Genomic DNA, 22,540 nt, shown 5'->3' with positions numbered 1-22,540 from the left:
ACTTTGCTATCAGTTTTTGAAGTGCAAAGTAAGCCTTTCCGAGCTGGTGTGGTGAAAACCTATTTGCAATAGGTACGTTTTCATCGAGTTTTGCGAAAACTTATTTAGTAATAAGATTTATTGCGCTTTATAAGTACCTATTGAGTTTTCAACAAGTTTCAAATTTATTAATACGTTTTACCATACATCCCATACAACTTAATAAATAAAGTAAGAAACATTATGTATGGAGTGAGCAATCTATGCTTACTTACATATTTCTCTATGGTTGTACATGTACTATTAGGAGTAGAGATGGAGAGAAAATTAATTAAAATTAACTTTTACAAGCCGATATCTAGAATGCGCAATTGTTTTATAATAAGGCATGCTTTAGAACCTAGTGTTTTTACTGTTTTTTTACAATATATTAACAGCCGTATTCGAACAATGAGATACGTCAAATACTAGACATTGAAACGATATGGATTGGATATGTCAGTGTCAAACAAGTGTCAAAATTGACGTTTTTGTTTGAAGAAACGTCAATTTTGACACTTGTTTGACACTGACATATCTAATCCATATCGTTTATAGATCTATTACTTGACGTATCTTAAAGTTAGAATCGGGCCGTAACAGTAAATTCCTCAATTGTAAATAAATAAAAAAGGTTTAGGTTCTAAAAAATTACAAGGGCCTCCGGTGGCAGGAATCGAAATTAGAACCCATTTCAATTACTGTCGCGACAATAAAACTTACTTGATTTATCAATAATTGTATTTATTAATTATTTTCAAATAACTAACACATTTCTCAGTATATTATTAATAACTTGTCAATATATATCCAAATTTTTAGACGATCGTGCTTTACATTATTTTGTGTTTGTACATTTAAAAATGCTTCGTAAACGACAGACCGATCTGCGGTCTCCAGTTGTGCTCGAAGGCGGGAATGGACGACTGCGACTTGGTCCAGCCGGCGTTGAGGTCGAGCGAAGACGAGGGGTTGCGGAACAGGTTCAGGTTGCCCATGGCCGAGTAGTCGGTCTTCTTGAACAGGTCAGTGTGCGCCATGCCCAGGGAACCACCGATTTTGTCCCTAAAAGAAAGTGTTAAGATTTTAGAATAGAATAGAATAGAATAGAATAGAGAGCGTGTATTCGTGACAAAAAAATAAAAGAAAACAACAAGTAACACAACAACATAATGGTCAGGAAATGGTCCCGACTCAGCAGGTGCTAGCCTGGCTAGGCTAGCGCTGGTCTTCCGTCTGGGCCATGATTTTTTACAGCACTAAGTTATAAAAAGAACACATTGTAAAAAAGACAGACCATTATTATAAAATTAACAAAACACAACAAAACGTGGGTCGTGGTTAACGACTTAACTAAACTACAAAAAAACGTGAGTCAAATTGACACTGATACTTAATTGCCGATTTTAGATATAGTACCAGTATAATAATGTTAAGCCTCTAGTTTTTACTGAATTCAATTCCACCAAGAAGAAAGTTGTATTCAGTTGTGCTACTTTTGAAAATATTTTAATTTTAATCTATTAAATGTCTCTCAAGGCAATAGTCGGACATATGGTCCGATTCTAATTTTATTTCTTGTTCTCACTTTCTTATGAATTTGACCTGTCAGCTGTCAGAAAAGCCATTTCTGGACCATTAAGTATCACTGCTACTGTTGGAAAGTGTCTTTATTAACTAATAGAATCTTGTTTAAAGATTACCGCATAAACGCACGTGGAACAGGTTTAAATATTTGAATAAATATACAGCTTTTGTTCGCGTGCGTCATGCCGACACATTCGTTTAGACCCTTCTGCTGAATAACCAAAATTTGTATCAGTGCCTATTTCCTTCGACAATATACTTCTTCATCCAGATCATCATAGTTTCCTTTACGCTCCAGATCCAATAGGTTATGGGCTCAGCACGCTTTCACTGCGCGTTAATAGATTGACGGCCTGCAGATTATTAATTAGTTTAATTTACTAGCTAACTGACACCAAAGAAATGCAACTTGATTTGAAAGATTATACCTATACACACTTGTAGGTGTTTCTGTATGTTTGTGTCTTCTCTTACACATAGTCCTTCTCATCGATTTCGATGACGGCGACCTCAGCAATTACGGATTACGCCTATTATGGGCCCGAATGTGACCGGCGAGGCCTAACTTGGTCTTGTCTTTCCTTAGAGGAGATTCTATGTATGCTACATTAAAACCCGTAGGCGAGTATAGTTTTCATACGTTCAACCTGCTTATTTACTAGTCTCCAATTTGATTTTATCGAATAACGTTCCACTTTAATTGGATAACGAAAATAGGCCGAACTCCAAAATAGTTCTGTAAATTTTTACTCTATTTATGTTACTGTGTTATTCAAAATAAAAACCCGTATTTTTTCTTCTTCAGTAAGCAAATATTTCCATCTAGCACGTTTAAATAGTACCTATATGAACTTACTTGAAAGTTATAGTCCATGCTGCCACCATAAGTGTTGTAGTTGGGGAGGTCGGGGATGTTCGGCATGGTCCTGGTAACGAAGGCGTTGGCGCCCAGCTTGTGGTCAGGAGTGTTGATGAGTCCCACCCTCCCCGCTACCGTCGCCTGGTTCCCGAGATTGGGAATGTGCTGGCCGGTCACACTTAGTCCGTGGCCGTTGCTGAAAAATTAAAATAATTTTTAAGTATCCTAGTAGGATGTATTCTACGATTTTTAGAAATCGATAACGCACGCGCCTATTACCCTAAAAAATTCTGGAAATAAATTTTAGGCTATAAGTACCTGTAACTATAACCCGTGCTAACATTCATGCGATTTTCACATTCAATGTACTTATGAAAATAAGCAATTTTTTTTAGTCAAACCGCAAAAAATAGGTACTGGTCATTAGACTAATTAGGTACATACTAGGTACCTAATTTTTATAGAGACAAGGCAATTGTCGGATACATGGTAAGATTCTGGCTCGGAACCGGTATTTTAAAAAAAACCCCGAAATATACCAATATCTTGAATTATTTTATGCTCTTTACGTAGGACTGAATCATGTATTTAGGTAACGACTTTGAGTTATGAGATTGTCCAATTAAAATTAAATAATACACCAAAGAACGAAAAAGAACGTAATAATACCGGTATTTTTGTATGGAGCAAATACCGGTGTCCGACCCCTAGTACCTACACAAAAATTATCGATGCGAACAGAAAACAAATAAAAATATACAGTAACAGAAATACTTACATATTGTCGAGAGCCAATCCGCCACCAGCAGCGGTGTATGCTGGACCAGGATTCACTCCAGCTGCTCTAAAGTGCTCGGCATCCGCAGACTGTATCCCCGAAGCCGATCCAATAACACTCAGTACGTTGCTATCACCCCGTGCAATGGGAACTTTTAGATTCCAATTCGCACCTTCATCTGGATTGGTGCTCATGCTGCCGAGCTGACGCCTGACCCGGTTGAGGAAGCCCGGATGCACAGACTCAAAAGCCTGCTCTGATAACGCGCCTTCAAAGTCATCTTGTGCGAGGTTGGAAACGTCTATCACGTAAGGTTGTATTTTTAAATCCTGTAAACCGATATAACGAGCTTGAGCTGTGGCTAAAAGCGCCAGGGCAAAGAGATGAGCCGTAAACATCTTTGAACGAAAATTTAAAGTACAAGGAAGATTGAAATGGCGAAGTTAATTACACAGTTAACTCTGGATCAAGTCAATGTGTACTGAGTCACTATGTGGAGCGGGCCACTTTATATGCAGAATGGACTTGATAAGCGTTTGTGCAAGGGATTCCCTGAACCGCCTTATTGCCTTATGGCATTAAGTCCGCCTTTTGTACTATAAGATTTTTCTTTTGTGCAATAAAGATTAAATAAATAAACCGCCGCGTCTTGAAAATGATGAAGGTATATGTATATATTTAAGAAATAACATTTCAAAATATAAAATAACCTAAAACATTTAATCCTTAAATTATGCTTAAAAATAAAAACCCTAAAAATAATTCAAATAAGGCGGTAATTTTGGACACGGCGCGTATAGTACGTCGATTCCTCACTCTGCGGCCCTGACCACCAGCAGCTTGGACCCTGCCCCGCTGCCGGCGGCACCCTAGGTTAGGTTTTTTATAATGTGTTTATATGTATTTTTTATTGTTTTTTATGTGCTTTTGTATTTTACTTTTATATTCATGTTATCAACAACCTAACTTAAGATGAAAAATAAATAAAGAGATTCAAATAAAACGTAACCTACGTTAAGCTTAAAATAACCCACCCTGGCTCAAAGGTCCCCATAATGCCTGCAGCATTCCCCCGCTGAACTGCTATGGAGACCTGTTGAACCAAGTACGATCCAGAGCGAGGATCACCACCTCTCTTCCGCAAACGCCGGCCTATTTCCCCAAAAAATCGGCGAGCTTCCACTCCCTACGGCCCCGCGGTCTCTAGTGCTACCGGCACAAAATCGTACGCAGATGCCAGTAGGGCTACCGCCAATACCGAAAATCGTCAATTGCGAGGATTTTTCTCTGTCACTCTAATTACGCCTGCATTGGAGTAAAAGAGAAAGATCCCCGCAATTTGCGTTTTTCGGTTTTCGCGGTAGCCGCTCAGCACGCAACTGAGCAGCAGGTAGGGTGAAAAATGGAGATGAGGGTGGAGCAGTAAAAAGTAGGAATTCAGAGGTAGGTTTCGTTATTTTCCAAGGAAATAAGTCAATATGGTACTTCGAGTTACTTAAAAGTCCAATAAACAGCACGAGATAGCAGCAGATACGTAGCGTTTGTAAGGGCGCGTTCAGGCTACACCGGGCCGGGTGCGGGCCGGAGCTTCCGGTGCTTCGTTTTCTATGGAAAGCACCACATGATCACCGATCAGCCGCCATAGAAAATGACATGTCGGACGCCTCGGCTCGGTCCCGGTCCAGTCTAGCGTGAGTCATCCTTAATACCAGCAACAGGTTATTTAGATACATACCTTCCAGTATCAAACAATCAACGCGTGTTTTCTCGAAATGATGTAAGTTTTATAAGTCATAGGCCAATCGAAAGTACCTACTTTATCTCTTGCTCACTTCTGTTTGTTAGGGTTCCGTACCTCAAAAGGAAAAAACGGAACCCTTATAGGATCACTCGTGCGTCTGTCTGTCTGTCTGTCTGTCCGTCTGTCACAGCCGATTTTCTCCGGAACTACTGGACCAATCAAGTTGAAATTTGGTACACATATGTAAGTTTGTGACCCAAATACGGACATGTAACGTAAACAAATGAATTTTAAACATGGGGGCCACTTTTGGGGGGTAAATGAAAAAATTAAATTTTTCTAACTATATCATGTTACATATCAAATGAAAGAGCTTATTGTAAGGATCTCAAATATATTTCGAATCGAATCGATCGATCGAATAAACAGTTTAGAAGTTATTCAAGAAAATAGGCAAAAAATGACCATTCCCCCCCCCCCCCTTATCTCCGAAACAACTAGGTCTAAAATTTTGAAAAAAATACATAAAATAGATGTATACCTATAGATGACAGGAACACCTATTGATCCGACCCCTACGGATTTTTTAACGAAACTTCACTCACGTTTCACATAAAAAATACATTAAATCAATTTTTTTTAACAAGCAGATACGTCTGCGAGCAATATTCCAAATTTTATATTAAAGGAAAAAAAACCCCGGAGGCGTAAATTTTTTCCTTTAATATAAAATTTAAAAAATACATTGTTAACTGTGCCGGATTACTTAGAGTAGTAGTTTTCTTAGAGTAATTGGTGATAATTTTCTGATAAGATAATCATTTTAAATATTTAATGGTCTTACCTACTTACAAGTAATTGTAAGGTCAAATTAAAAATAATGTTTAAAAAAAAATTAAATTGAGAGCTAGCTTAAAGTTTTTTGAACTCGTCGACTTTAATGGTTGAATTAATTAAGACTTTGTAACCAATAAGCAAAACAAGCACGTGCTTAGGGCACCACGTTCAGGGGGGGGGGGGGGGGGGGGGGGCACCAAAATGCCAGGTTGAAAAAGGTGAACAAATTTTAAAATTAGGGACAGACACATCGTTTTTACCACACGATTTTTTTTTAGCTGTCCAAAAGCTAATTTGCAAAAATAATGGCGCGTAATTCTTTGGGAAACAATCGGTAGTAGTAGAAGAGTCGTGATTACATGCATAGATTCGATTTCAACCCACTCTTTTGCTGTTCGGCGTTACGTCTTTATGCGAGGCCTTCTGCCTTACGGCACGGCAAAGTTGATCTTCTGCCTTAATTACACTTGGGCGTGGATCCAAATCCAAGCTTTTCTCTTTCGCAGCTGGGCCTAGTTACTGCCTTTCTCACACTTCGCCAATTCAATTCTAAGCTCTGCTTTCTTGCATATTTTATGCATGAAAACAACCTCGCTGAGACCCTTAAATATCGAGCCCTATGCGAAGCTAGGCTGATAGAAAACTGTTCCATCTCTTCTCTGTATGAAATCCTGGATTCGCGCCTGGTTGGGACTAAAAGTAAAATTGCGTTTTTATATCGAAAAAATTTTCGCGCTCGCTTCGCTCGCGTTTTCAATAACTTTATAAGGTATGATAAAGGTGACATTCGGGTGGCGACTGCAGCAACATTACTCTGTTGCAACGTTACTGCTGCAGTACTGTCAACTTCCGTGATAAAATGATGTGACTGATTTCCATACTAAAAGTAAAAATGTACAACTGTCTATCATATTGCGTTTTTATATCGAAAAATTTCCGCGCTCGCTTCGCTCGCGTTTCTAATACTTTCTAAGCTATGATAAAGGTGACATTCGGGTGGTGACTGCAACAGCATTAAGTACTCTGTTGCAACATTACTGCTGCGGCACTGTCAATTTTCGTGATAAAATGATGTGACTGATTTCCATTCTCAGCTGTAATGCGGCAATGAACTTCTCTCAATTTACCAATAAAATCAATGTAATCTTGATAACCCTAGGGAGAGGGGGCACCTAGAAATGCTTAGGGCATCAAAATATCTTAATCCGGCACTGATTGTTAAAAATTGTGTAATATAAGGAACCCTTGGAACGCGAGTCCGATTCGCACTTGGCCGGTTTTTTTGGACAAGGTTCAGTATTCTTTTAATAACTATAAGTTAGATCTTTGAGATGTCCACAAGTTTTTCATAATAACGTTCAGTTCGTTCATATAAAGCAATCGTTCAGCGTTGTCTAAATACACTAGATAACGATTAAAGGAGCATTATTTGTATCACTTATCAGAGGTCAATGGTTAAACACGCTGTACCTTGTAAGGGGCTTCCTCTAACCTGACTAAATACATAGGCCTTAACTGGGGGGTAAGCAAACTGAAATTTAACTGTATCATACTAGACTTAAGGTTGAGTTTACAATTAAATCATTCTTAAAGTTACTCCGCGTGAAAAATTAAATAACCAATCGACCTAGCATTTTCCTTATTAGTTTTTAAGTTTCTCAAATGTGCCACTTCATTTTATTTAAATATATAAAAATAGTAATATGTACATTTACTGAAATAGTCAATTCTACCAGCCGACATAAGGAAACAACTCAAAATTTTCACATGTTTATTTTGCCACACGTGTGGATAAAATTCAACTTTCTGATCAGTTTTTGAACAATAAAGAGATCCTTTACCAGCTGGTGTGGTGAAAATAATATTGGCCTTCCAATGCCATACCTATACCTACACAGCAAAATTAAACTGAATCTTGCACCCTGAAGCACTTATACATATATAGGTACAACTAAACCAAATTTAATATAGCTGGTCAAGCAAATTTTGTCAGTAAAAAAAGGCGCGAAATTCAAATTTTCTATGGCGCGATATCCCTTCGCGCCTACATTTTTCAAATTTGCCGCCTTTTTTTACTGACAAGATCTGCTTGACCAAGTATATATGAGTTTTTTTTATTTGTAGGTACCTACCGTTTTTGTAAAGGCGCGAGTTTTACGATAGCAAAATCTAACAAAAATCAGAACTGGGAACGGTAAATATCTTCCCACGAGGTAATATCAACTTAGGGACGGTTAGTAGGTATATCTCGTGCTAACCCAAAGAAAAAAAAATCAGTTGTGCCTCGAGGAACCCGAAAGCGCAAAAAATCCTAGTAGACAAAATGTATAACCAACTGCACCGTGACTATAGTTAAGTGAAGTGAAAAGGGTTCAGTCTTCGCCCACTAGGAGTATTGCTTACACGGCTGCCTGGTTCTTAAATAACTAGTTTAAAGATTTCCGGGCCGCTGGTCCAGCGTCTTGGCTCCTTAAGACGAAACGGGAGCTGAGCTAAAAGTCAATTTTGAGATTTCAAGCTGAATATACCCGTCGCTCTGACGGGGCGTAACCGCGGCGTGAGAGACTGTATTTGTATGTGTAATGCACGCACACAGACGCGTGCGGTGCGCCCGTACTCGCGCTGGCGCGCACCTCACTGATTGCAATTTGCATTGCCACTTTTTGTTACTGCTACTACTAAGTAGGGTAATTCGCCAGTAACTGGCCACTTTTAATAACTGGCCGCCCTAAACTAAAAATGAATCCTATTCACCTATAAACAGAATTCATTTTAGTATAAGGTTTCAATAACTTCAATAACTGGCCACTTTATACTAAAATTAATTCTATTTATAGGTGAATATAATTCATTTTTGGTTTGGGGTGGCCACTGACGAATTACCCTATTGCGATTGAACTTTTTTACTTACCAGGCTTACGTTTACGGAACTCGATATCGAATAGGGTAATTCGCCAGTAACTGGCCGCCCTAAACTAAAAATGAATTCTATTCACCTCTATACAGAATTCATTTTAGTAGGTATAAGGTTTCAATAACTGGCCACCTTATACTAAAATGAATTATATTTATAGGCGAATATAATTCATTTTTGGTTTGGCGTGGCCAGTTACTAATAGTGGCCTGTTACTGGCGAATTACCCTATTTATGTACTTAGTGGTTAATACTAGTATCAAGTAAGTATTTTTTTTTTCAATAATGCTCGGAAACGAAGTATAGACATGACAAATATATTTATATTAACGTCTTTGTAAGGCAGGATTGGACATTCTATAGAGTAAGAGTTAGTGTATGAAACAACCAATTCAGCTAGGACTAGGGAATGCTATCTAGATCTCGCAATTTCGAGATCTCGCTAGATCTCGCACGTATTTTCGAAATTTAACCTAGTTGACAGGAAATCTCGATATATGCAATCTCGGTCGAGTTCTCGATTAATATATTCGAGATCTCGAACAAGACTGAAAGTGAAATACTTTGTTTTAAGTAATATATGACCTTAGATTCATGTTGTTCAGGCACTGCTATTATGTGTCCGGCTTTAGCTCTATTATTGTTACGCAGTTTCTAAGTAAAGGTAAATAGTGGTTTAACATCGATAGCATTTCATAGAAGTAAAGTAAAAATTAAAATTGATTTTATGTTAAATATTTGATTTGTTGTTGTTATTTTCAAAATATAACATGAGGTACCTTAAATAAGTAGTATGTCGGCGGCATATCGTAAAATCCTTGGCGTATCATGAAACGCCACCATTTCCTGATCTAATATTAACCCAGGCATATCACGATCTTCCTTATGAAAGAGACGGCAGATCCATCAGAGCAATGCATTCTTTGATATTCCTAGCTTCATAGCGGGCGCATTGTAAAATAATTGATCGAGAAATCATATACATATTTTCAATGATTTTGTAAATGACTACAGTTATGACTACGGTTATTAGAAACCAATTATAGTATGTTTAATATTCTTTCTAATGGTATGCATCACCAATTGATCAGTAAAATAGAACCCGAGAAATAATGATCAGTTGAGGTCGGTCGCCCGCCATTTACGTGACGGAACAAAATTCATCATTACTTTGTTATATGTATAATGTCAAACTTATGTTTTTGGAAAGCTAATGAATTTTTTCGTATATTTTATAATAACATTAATTGCGGTAAAGTTATAATTTATTGAGTTAGACGCATGTTTTGTCAGTACTTATGCCATCCATGCACGGTAAAAAATCATATATTTTAAATATTTTGTAAATGACTACAGTCATGACTACGGTTATTATAAAACAATAATTGCACGTTTAATACTCTTTCAAACGACATCTCACACGAACCGATCGGTCCCATAGGACTAAAGACGTGAACAAATGGGCATTTTCATTTAACTAGTACAAGTTAAGCGCGATTTAAGTCGTGTTTCAGTAACGTCTAACCGTTACATTCCTGACAAAATGTATGGGATTTGACATTCACCGTCAGTTTTGTAACGATTGCTAACCGGCCGTTAAAGGTGTTCAATTAAGTGAAAATGCCCAAATATCAATGCTGGTCGGCCGCCCACTTCTTCCTTCCTTTTTTTCGACACGTCCCCCCCCCCCCCCCCTCCATAAAATAAAAACCGGTTTATTCATATTCTGGAGACCACGAGGAACACATCCATACCAGTTTTAGGTATTTAGAACAGATGTCGACGAAAATCGTGAAGGAGACGACTTTTGTTTAATTTGCCTATAGACTATAGGAATATCAGAATATCACACCTTGAGGTTTGCGCAAAATGGCTGGTGTTCGCTAGGCAGATCATGAAATGTCGGCGTTTCATTATATTCCTAGGAATATCTCGATACGCCCGATTTTACGATGTCTATATCTATGGAATTCTTAGAGATTATTGATTAAAATAACACATTTTTAGTTACTTTGTCAAATTCGATCTCGTCGAGATATTAATCTCAATCCCGTAAATCTGACTGTCGAGATCTCGAAACACCCAATCTCGATTCGGATTTTTCGTGCGAGATCTCGAATCGCCAATCTTGGTGCGAGATTGCATTCCCTAGCTAGGACCTTAAATTGCTCAACAATTACGGAGCGTGACTGTACCTAAAAATTTTGTAAGCCCATAACCATGCAATAAAATATTCTTGATTTTGATTTCTAAATTGAAATATTAGAATCAAAAAGTTCAAAATATATTGTACCTATGTAACTACAAAAATGTGTTCCCTCTCAACGCAAAACCCCTTGTGTCTTAGAAGGATCTAGATATTTTCACACAAGACGGTTAATCGATAACTTCTTACAACACTAGATTATCGACATTAAATGTCGACTATTGCCCATCACTTTTCTGGCTGTGTACGTATTTCGAAACTTGACTCCGCCCCTAAAATTAGTGCGATAGGGACAACTGCAGCTGAGGCGAAAAATCCTGCGTAAAAATGACAAAAATCGAGGTTTCGTACTCCTCTTTTTCCTCCTCCAAAACTTAACCAATCGTAACCAAATTTGGAAATCTAAATGATTATGAAATTATCTGTGTCGGACCGTTTTGCTTTTTTGGCTAATTGATATCAGTTTTGAATACCACGCCTCTCATTGCGGCATAGTCAATTAGGCCATTTTGGCCATTTTTGAAGGGCTCTAGCGCCTTAAAAAACAAAAATATCAAAAAAAGCAAAACGGTCCGACACAGATATTGACAATATTAATCTGTGTTGAAAAAATCATTGCTCTAGCTTCAAAAACCACGGAGGAAAACGAGGACTACGTTTGTATGGAGAAATGACCACTCCTGTTGGCTCTTAAGTGAAAAAGGTAACACCTTCTTGCTCACTGGTTGTACTTCAAAAGCAATGTGTAAGATAAAATCGTTCCGTGCCTTCTGTAGGTTGCGGACGCGGAATTTTCTAGGTACACATACTGATCATTTAGTTACTATTAACATATTTAAAAAAATAGCTGATCTTTATGTATATATAAATAAAGGGAAATGTAGGATTCGAATGGGCTAGATGTAATAAAATTCATTAGATACCTCTACGTAATGAATGTACTACATAATTAGGTAAAATTATGAGTACCTATACCTAGGCGATACAAATAAAACTATTCTATCGTAAGAAGTATTACATGAAATCATGAATCTAATAACACGAACTCCAAGGAATAGAAAATATCAGCCATAAATTGGAAATAGGAATAAAATGAAAATACATTTTACTTCCTGCACTTTCATATATTACAGACGGCAGCAAAGTTGTAGGCACTATTAATTTTATCGATGCAATACTTCTTGTACTACGCTTGAGATGTAAAGCCGTAACTAGTTACACTGCATGCTTTTCAAAAGGTATTTCACTGCCGCTCCAAGCAATTCCTCCATATTTGCATCAGCAAACTCAATATCATTTGCACAATCAGCAATAATAGAGGCACTATAAATATTATAGGGACATTGTTACACAAATTGACTACCTCCTAATTTGATTTGATTTTTTTTACTAAATTGGCTAATTGACCATGTTGCATGGTCTCAGCGTTTTTTGTGGCATGGAACTACCTGCGTTCCTAAAATAAACTGTCATTAATTAGAGTCAAAGGTAGATTTGTCTGTAAAGCTATCACAACGTATCTTCAAGATGTGACAAGCCTTATCGTAGTTACCGATTGTTTGTGATATACATATAACATGCACGATTTATTTTCTAAATAATTGAGTCGTGAAAAATTATTTCATCGTTATCTATTGGGAAAAACTTTTTGGGAAAGCAACACAAACAACTAAGTGAAGAAACGCTGTTTAATAATAAATTATGTTTAATATTAAGGAAATGAGGTGTAACTAAATAAGCTATTTACTAATAAATCGGACAAGTGGGAAATCTGAATACTACAACGTGTGTCTATGGTTCTAATTGTTTTTTTTTTACTATTACCACTTGCCAGTGGAGAGCTAAGACTGTAAATAAGTTTGACTTATATTGGCAGCAATATGTTTTAGTTATTTTATTTTTAATTATATTAAACTGCATAGGTGAATTCAATGGTTTGTTAAGTTAGTACTGTATACTCGTAAAGTAGTAATATTGTATCCTATTGTAAAACTTGTGTTTACACTCGATATTGTTTCGATAACTTACGACAAAAGTCGTTATATCTGCATAAAATTCGAAAACACCTACTAGAAAAAATCGTGTCTTTTTATCAATACGATAATTTAAGTACTCCGTCTAACTATCCCAAAATTACGCAACACAATATCAAATACTCGTAACCAAAGAGGCGAATAAAGTAGTGGGGAAAAGAGAACCTTGATTATAGGGCAAGCTAATGAGAGAATGCTCGAAACTGGAGAAGAGTTGCGGTCGTAGATCGTGATATCATAAATCCTAGATGAGGCTAGATACGAGTAAATACTATTTAATCTTATTACGGCTCAGCTAGCAAGGTTTCTAGTAAAAATAATGAAAAATAATTGTACGATCTCGTACGATCTTAGACAAGTTTAAGAGTGATAGAATGAAATGTTTGCGGGGTTAATAAGCAAAAGTGAGTAGGATCAACCCTACGTATTATAATGTTTTAAATAATCGTACTGTTTCCTACCAATTTGCGCGACTGTTTTTTTAGGATTTCAACGATGAAACAACGCTTTTTCTGTTAGGATTTCTAAGAAAAAAAAAAACCAGGTCATGTCGCATTTCAGCAAAGTACTACCTACTTGTTTCTAGATTGATTAACTTTACATATTGTCAGTATGAATTTTCTTCGATTTCTATTTTTACTGATGGTTTCAGACGTATTGCATTTTGGGAAAATTACCGCAAAAAATAAGGAGCTAAATATGCGTCGATTAATATTTTGCACATTGAGAAAATAATAATGTCAGATCTAGAAACATAGGTCGATGCTATAGTGTACTGGATTTAATGGGTCGAAATATTCTCTAGACTGAACAACGCTTTACAAGCACGTATCACATTGTATTCTAAATAAAATCCAGGAAAAGTGCCATTAACACTACTTAGTATTTTACTGTCGGAGTTCCATTTGTAGCGAGAATTTTCATGTAAGTTTATTGCATATTTAGTGCCTCACTAAGTGCCGGTGTGTGTGGAGGAATAAATATCAGGGGTTATTTTAGCTCGATAAAAATAAGCCTGGATATGCAGGTGGTAGGTGGTGCATGCGGCGCACAAATATAGACAAGGCCAATACGGAAGTGCAGCGCTTACAATTGTGTGAGAGTGCATCGATTTGAAAACAAGAAACTCATAATATTTTATGCGTATTTTACTTTTAAATTTCTACGATTTTTGTATCCATATAATCTCCTAAGGAATTATTTTGGGCCACAATAGTTTGTGTTAATTAAGTTATTTATGTTTATCCCAAGTTACGGCAACCGTGCACTATTGAAGGACCGTGCACTAAGATTGGAATTAAAAAAAAACACGAAAGTAAGAGTATGTGGATCAAATTTTAATTGTTTTATTTCTATACATACTTCAACATAATTCGTTTTTAACACACTAGTTGAAAACAAAAAATCCCAATCATGTTTTTGTAACAGTAAATTATAATATTTAAACTATTTTTCACTTAAAGAGTTATTTTAAATTTAAAACTGAGTGTAACAAAATATGTATCGCCTTAATTGTGTGTACCATAGGCACCAAACATTTTATACAGGCATATACACAAAGGGAAATCATAACATTACAAGGTTGAACATTTTTAAAGTAGCACGACTTGCTTCCAATTTAAATATTCCCCGTTGTTCCATTCGGCTCAAAGCTTTGAGTTCAAAGCTGTACAATATATGTGGAAAGCGCTTTTTTAATTTAATTGCCTTGCTTTTAAACGTATTCATATTTTTTCTAACCAGGTAGAGGAGAATGGGAAAGAAAATAACACTTTCGACTGTAAAAATAAAGTTTTAAAAAGCGAATGAAAGAGCGATCATTATAGTACCTTTGGAACGTTCTTTCAAGGGTTTATTGTTTTAAAAAATGGTTAACGTACTAATGAAGTATTGAACCTTAATTTTCGAGACGCTACGCTACCGAACCGTACCGTTTTTCCTCACTCAATGATCCCTACAATGGTGTAAAAGAGAATTATATAACTATATATTTGTGAATATTCTTCGTTAAGTACATTGTTAGTTACTAATTAAGAATTTTTTGTTGTAATTATAAATGAAAACCTACTAATATGGCTTTAATTGCGAGATTTTTTTGATGCTGTCGCATCAAAAAAATCAAGCTAAGTCATTATTAAATATTTTAAAAGGTTTTTACACTACTTAACAAATAATTAATTTACTATGCAACTTGCACATGCCACAACAAGAGGTTTTAACAATTATTTATACATACTTGAGCTTATACTTCTATTCAACCAAGACAAAATGTAATCTACCTCTGTGTATGAATACAATCTGCGTGACAATTGGAGTTGGTATAAAGAAGCCGACTCCACACCCCATTCCAATCTGGCGTCTACCCGGCACCCGGTCAAGCAAACTCTATCTACTTGGATAATCATTTATTGGTTTCCGAATACAGCGGGTCTTATTGCAACCCGGACTTTTCGCTCTACTCCTCTCCTATTTAAAGTACTAAATGCTTTCTTAGACTGATCTTTACAAAATGTGAACGATGTATTTGTATACTTTTTAACGTCCAGCGTACTAATAATACTATAAATTATCAACAGGTTTATGAAATACTAGCCTAGTTTCGCAGATAATACAACAGACATATTTTAGTTTCAGTTAAAAGAAAACCAAAAAATAATGCAATCAGCTTTTTATTCGGGCATTCGCTTTGAAATAATTATGTACTATGCATAACATTTGCGCCACCCCACTAACATATTTAATGCGGGATTTGATATGCAATAACTTTGTAGCAAATTTATTGTAAGTAGGTACGTTAAGGTTGACCATGTAATAAAGCGTCGTGAACAGTCGTTCATAAATCATAAATTATTTATTTGCGTGAAAAGGAGTCAGGAGGAGGCGTTTTATATTCTGAGTGTAGATTAAGTTTTAAAAAGTTTGATCTCCGCCAGTTGATGGATAACTTATAAACACGAGGATAAAGGACCCAAATAAAACGTCAGTTTAAAGTAAGCATTTTACAAACACACGTAGAGACATGCGGAATTGTGTTCCATTTTATCCCCGGTGAAACCAAACAAAAGAACGAACTCGAAATGGTTCTGTTCGTTAGTCGTTTTCGTGGTAAGCAAAAATATTTTATAGGGAATTTTTAGATGCTAGTATGGCATGAGTTGGTGCGGATAAAGTTAGGATCATCAATAATAGAGAGAATAGAAACTTGATACTTAATACCCGTTGGGTTGGACCGCATCCTATCCCTTCTATTGTACGACAGAGCCGGCTAAGATGAATCGGTGAACTGCCATTTTATATGGAACTTAATTTTATTTACAGAGAGGTGAGAACGGAGGAGTCGCCACTAGTAATCATTCCACATAAGTCGGAATGCATAAAAACGCTCCGATAAATGGCTAAACAAAAATCGTTGCGTGTGTATCGAATTATGATAGCGACTAACGCACATCACTAGTTTTTAAAATGGGTAATAGTCGTTGGCAAGTTGGAGTTAACGGAAAAAAATTAAGAGCTATGCTATTATGAGTATTATGTCTTTAAGAGTCCGCAGCAAGCTCGTCCTTCCCATAGAAAACTGAGATTCATTCTCATTTTAAAACTATGTGTTTGATTGTTATGAAACTATGCACATATGTACCTACAATGACATGAGGTATTTATATCTATGCCTGGAATTAGTTTAGGTATAAAATAGGTATATATAAATAGCTCCAGCTTATAAAACAAACGAAATAGAGCAATCCTCAACGTCCTTTAAAATACATACTTAGACGGTTTTCGTATAACGAACAAACCTAAATGAAAATTAAATGAATCTTTTTAACGTGGTAATTAAAATTGAAACGGCTAATTATTATTCAAGACAAGGTTTAAATAATTAATTAGATGAAAAGATTAAGTCGTCTTGAAATTTATTATCAAAGGACGAAATAGTCATAATATTAAACTGGAAGTAAGATGTTTTTGAGTATTTCATTTTATTTATTAATTTTGATGTTTCCAGATATAGGGACTGCAGGCGCTTGCCTCCTCGCTTGTCTCCTATGCTTATAGGAGAGCATGGCGGTTTCATAAGTTACCTCTGCAAACTTTGTATCCCTTCAAATGTTTCGACGCCAGCAGCTGACTAAATTGTAAAGACGTTAAATTTAATATAATAAGTACGCAACCTATTCGAGCGTCATTTACGGGCATAACCATTGAATTTCTTAGTATTTTTATTTTACTATTATTATTTAGGGGAGAGGCCTTTGCCCAGCAGTGGGACACACAAATAGGCTAAGAAAAAAAAAATAGTTGTAGTACTGGCAGTAAAATTACACGTGAGTCATTATTAAAAAAAACCTCGCATTATTTTTATTTAGCAAAAACAACACATTATAATAATATGAAATTTTGAACGGTTTACATGGCAGCACGCTAACAGTCATATCTTGGATGAATGGGTAGACGTTTGGCGGCATAGGCCTGGAGGCTTCCCTTTCGTTACAAAAGCCTCTGAAAAAGTGTTAAATAAATTGTGTCACTTTATCTTAAGTACCTCCATAAATCCAAATGAAACAGATGGTTTATGCAGGTACCTTCGTTAATAAACGAGACTGTCTCAATTGTTCGACTTAAAAGAGTTCAGCTATAAAAGAATCAAAATGTTCTTAAAAGTTAATTAACTTGATGAAATTCAGTAAAACTGTCTTCCTTCCCACTAAAATGTGCAAAGTTAACTACCTCCCATAAGAACCATAAAAGCCTTGTTAAAAATTAACCTTAAGCGCCTTTAAAGATTGACCATAACTTTTGTATTTAACAGGAAAACTCGCGAAATTACGTCCAGCTATAACATTAAAAGTATAGTGAAGAAAATTCTGAACTTTTCTAATTTTCCGTTCCATAGGGCAGACGGCGAAGGGTTATTTTATTAACGCCCAAAGGTTCGGACCCCTTAAACTGCTGATCCAATAGTGATAGGTTTCGTTCGATTTATCAGGGCTTCGTATTCAAATCGTAGGCAAATTAACTCGGGAAAAGATTCGAAGACGTGTGATATCTTTTTTTGCAGGGGACATACGGAAATTGGATTTTTATTTTTATTTATATACTTATTTAGGTATCGTTGGTCAGTAAGCAGAGAATGCCTCTGCAGATGTATTTTTAAATTATTTTATTTTCGTATATCTGGATATATCCAGAGGTATGTTTTTCTATTTTTATACAGTACAAAATTGGTGTTTCCAACTGCTACCTACTCAGCACTCCCAGCAGCCTAGAAACGTTTCACTAACGTCAGATTTATCATTTCGGAAATTCCAGTAAACATCATAAAATTAATCGACATTTAAGCCTAATTTTCTTACCAAATTCATAAAAGTATTAATCATAAGCCCTTCTACTTTTTACACGACTGCCCAAACAAAAAGAGTGTATTGTTTTTAAAATCTGTATAATTAAAGCGCTATTAAAATGTACTTACCTATATAATGTATGTTGCACAGTAAAACAATATTTACAGTCAACAACCCAATTGGACTTTAACCTTATTATGTAACCTGTAACCTTTTTTTTTGTTTTCTCTTTGTTCGATTTGTTGCTGTAAGTTTTGTTGCGACAATAAATGGCTTTTTTTTATGCACAAGAATAGAAACGACTTAGTAGGTAATTTCAAAAAAGATTCTTAGAGTATTTATATACCTTTTATTCCGTTTCGTGCAGTGCGGGTTCAGTTACTAGTCTTATCGTTCTAATTTTTCTTCCATGAATCATTTCCGAAAATTGTAATATTGCTAAATATATTATAACATTTTTTGCAAGTAGTTTTCGTTCGGGGAAAATGTCGCTTTTAACTAATAGTTACAATTAAAATACTAGTGTAGCATAACACTGCAGTAACTCGCAAAATCTGCAAACATCGGTTCTTACCTAGTGCTCACTAGTGTGAAACGGTTATTAACGATAAAAGCTTTCGCGGTCAGGGAAATTCATTCTGAAACAACCTTGCAACCGCATTTCGAGTGCTAACCGTTTAATAATTAAGTAATAAATAAAATGAAGATTTGTGAATTTTGGCCAGATATTTTATGAATAAATGAAAACTTTTTTAAAGATATATTTTAACATGCTTTTAGTAAGCATGCTTTTACTGCTTTTAGACAAGCTTATATAATACCTTACGGAAGGGAGAAATATAAACGCGGTTGTAACATTTTCAATGTTGTGATGGTGACATGACATGCCTTAGAAAACGATGAAAATATTCAAGTATTGATCAGACAACGGTCCACCTAAGAACTCTACCTGTGTATCTACGCTATAGCCAGGCATACTTTCTTTCAAACGATTTGTCCAGTGTAGGAAGACCCCTTATTTATAAATAGCTTTTGGGCCTTCTAGCTTGATCATCCCTTGATTGATCCTACTCATATTATTAGGATTAAAAAAAAAATGTATTAAGCCGTCAAATACGGTTATAACTTATTCTATTTAAATAAGAGAAAAAAATACTAAAGTTATCGCAGTACGAGTACAAACTATCAAATAGATAAGAAATAAAAAACCGGGCAAGTGCGAGTCGGACTCGCGCACGAAGGGTTCCGTACCATAAAGCAAACAAAAACGGAAAAAAATGCAAAAAGAAAACGGTCACCCATCCAACTACTGACCACGCCCGACGTTGCTTAACTTTGGTCTAAAATCACGTTTGCTGTATGGGAGCCCCACTTAAATCTTTATTTTATTCTGTTTTTAGTATTTGTTGTTATAGCGGCAACAGAAATACATCATCTGTGAAAATTTCAACTGTCTAGCTATCACGGTTCGTGAGATACAGCCTGGTGACAGACAGATGGACAGACGGACAGACGGACGGACGGACAGCGAAGTCTTAGTAATAGGGTCCCGTTTTACCCTTTGGGTACGGAACCCTAAAAACATAAAATGCCGAGGCGTGCCTCTATTTAGCCGTGTGATCCAATCCAAGTTGAATGTAAGAACTTCACTTCGTTTTGCTCGCTCTTTCGGTTATAATCGTTTTCATGGATTGTTTAATATTTTTCACTGTTTTTTCATTCCTACTCCGAGAGACACTATCGACGTATCAGTCGAAAAAGTATGCGGACTCCAAAAATGTATGCGGAATTCAAATATCACCGGCGTAGTTTCTCGTTAGCCACCGATTGTCAGCTTGCATCGTGCATGAGTTGCATGACGCTATGCAGAATTGAACTGGATTGATCGCAGTTATTTTTCCGGAATTTCAGAACTCGCAAAATGATTTTATTCTATCAAAAATGCCCATGATACCTATATTATATGTTGTAGGTACACAATGTATATGTAGTGCTTTTCTCGAAACACGCATGCTAGGAAATAAGACAATTTATTTATTTAACTCCTATTCCCACAATCAACTACGGTTATGTAAGAACGAAACAATGTAAGGTCATTAATCTTCCTATTTTTTCTGTCCTATAAGCTTGTAATGATAGCTGTACCAGGTCGTGTAGACGCGACTTTATTAATCGGCTGTACCTATTTATTGATATTTCTTCGGAAATTATTAAAAGGTAAAAGCCAATACAGTAATGGACTTTCGTACAACTTAAATTCCCGTCCGCTAAAACAGTGCAACATTTTTTTTAAATCTTGAGTTTGTCCATAATAACCTGAACCTGAATACCTATTTCCAAGCATATTGGAGAAAAATTACTTTACTTATTCAAATTAACAAACACAATTACACCAATAGTATCCTAGCTACATGAGTCATATTGTACCCACTAGCTAACTAGTTCATTCTTGTTGTACAATGGAATATTTCAAATAAAGTCTGGTTAATTTTTCCCCCGAAATGGGTGGGATTACGTTCCATAAGTTTGGACCGCGTCGGCACGTGACATCGTTACGGAGACGTGGCCGCAGTCAGGACGTGCCCATACTCCAACAAATTATCTTGACAAAAGGATAGTTTATTATTATTACAGTGCATTAATGAACTGGACATTTTAATCAAGATCTTGAATACTAATCAAGAGAAAGTAGAGAAACGCTTCAGAGATATTATAAGGTATGATTCATAACAAAAATCTTTTTATGGTGTGATACAAATAGGCGCGTATTAGGTTCGGCTCACCTATTATGTAACTGCTAGGTTAAGTTAGATAGTTTTACAACATCACTAACACCTTTTAAAACAAAGGCCCTCGCCCCGTATGTATGATGTATGTCTGTGTGTTCGCGATAAACTCAAAAACTATTGAACGGATTTTCATGCGGTTTTCACTTAATAATAGAGTAATTCTTGAAGAAGGTTTATGTGTATAATTTTTCCAGGTATATAGTAGTACAATTATATAATTAAAAAAATATGGAAGACGTGAAGTATGCATTCTGATAAAATATCAGTACCTGCGTATTCAAGTTTTGCATCGAATTAAGAAATCATTTATATTTATTAATCAAATCTAGGCAGTTCTGCATCAATTACCATTTAGCAAATAAATGGCCATGCAGATATTGCTATGCTAATGGATGCATATCGCATAATGACCTTAATGACCACCCGCAATGTTTTCCACAATATAATGCGTCATGAAATCCATACCAATGTAATATTCAATGTATCTTTAATATTTAGTACGCGCTTCGCTTCATTTGTTGGATATGTAAAAGTTTAATGCCGTTTCTTCTTTTTAACATCAACACACAAAACAGCGTTAAACAGTAACACAAAAACCTATAATTGGACAAACGTCTACCTTTAATGTTATGTAAGCTACTGATTCTTTTTTCTTGATGTATTGTCTGTTGGTGATCCTAAATAAATAATAAAAAAAAAAACAATTAAGACGTTTGACTAAATACAGCGTTTGCCGCTCATTAATCACAAAGAACATAATACAAGTTAATACTCAGTCGTTAAAATAAAAATCATAGTAATCTAGGTACTTCTTCTAACATCTGGATGGGACGTGCTACTAATGTACCTATGTCAAAACCGAGGCTAAACTTACCATGATGGTCTCTAAATATGTTTTAGTTAGATCTAAAGGTCAAGCTGTGTTATCTATTTTATCTAATTCAACGTAACTACCAGTGCATATAATTTGGGCCATTATTTAATGCACCCGTTCAATAGCTAACGAGCACCATTCAACCCCAGTACGTGCGGCTATGAACTAGATTCTATGCGACCTGTTACAAATTCACTACTGATGTATACTTGGTCAAATTTGGGTACCTACATGAATTAGATTTAGTTTGTTGGTGTAATATATTGAAGCAGACAAGAAACAGGATGATGTCATTTAGTTATAGTGCGTCTCGCTTGCGCCAATACATGTACAGAGAAGTACGAGCGAAATGAACGATAACTGAATGACATCATTTAAACGTCAGTGTACGACTGTACGTTCGAATTGGTCTGTGTGGGTAACTACCACACATATCTGAAAACGACTCAATTTTCAAGGTAACTGCACATTTATTCACATTTGACTTTCTTGGAATCGATTTGTGCAACTTCGCTACTTATGCTACTGCAGTTCCCATGAACTATAAATGATGATGAGATTATAA

General features: G+C 36.0%; 1 protein-coding gene across 1 annotated transcript; it reads right to left on the bottom strand.

Moving 5' to 3' along the window:
• Positions 1-848: 848 nt before the first annotated feature.
• Positions 849-3,653, bottom strand: LOC134679643 (attacin-like). Its single transcript, XM_063538591.1, has 3 exons — positions 3,243-3,653; positions 2,475-2,660; positions 849-1,095 (listed from the first exon to the last, which is right to left on the bottom strand). The coding sequence occupies exons 1-3, from the start codon at positions 3,638-3,640 to the stop codon at positions 876-878; spliced, it is 804 nt and encodes a 267-aa protein (XP_063394661.1). The 5' UTR covers positions 3,641-3,653; the 3' UTR covers positions 849-875.
• Between the last annotated feature and the right edge of the window lie 18,887 nt (positions 3,654-22,540).

This window comes from Cydia fagiglandana, chromosome 2 (assembly GCF_963556715.1).
Source record: "Cydia fagiglandana chromosome 2, ilCydFagi1.1, whole genome shotgun sequence".
Classification (NCBI taxonomy): domain Eukaryota; kingdom Metazoa; phylum Arthropoda; class Insecta; order Lepidoptera; family Tortricidae; genus Cydia; species Cydia fagiglandana.
The sequence above is the reverse complement of the archived record's forward strand: the minus strand, read 5'-3'. Positions and strand labels throughout refer to the sequence as shown.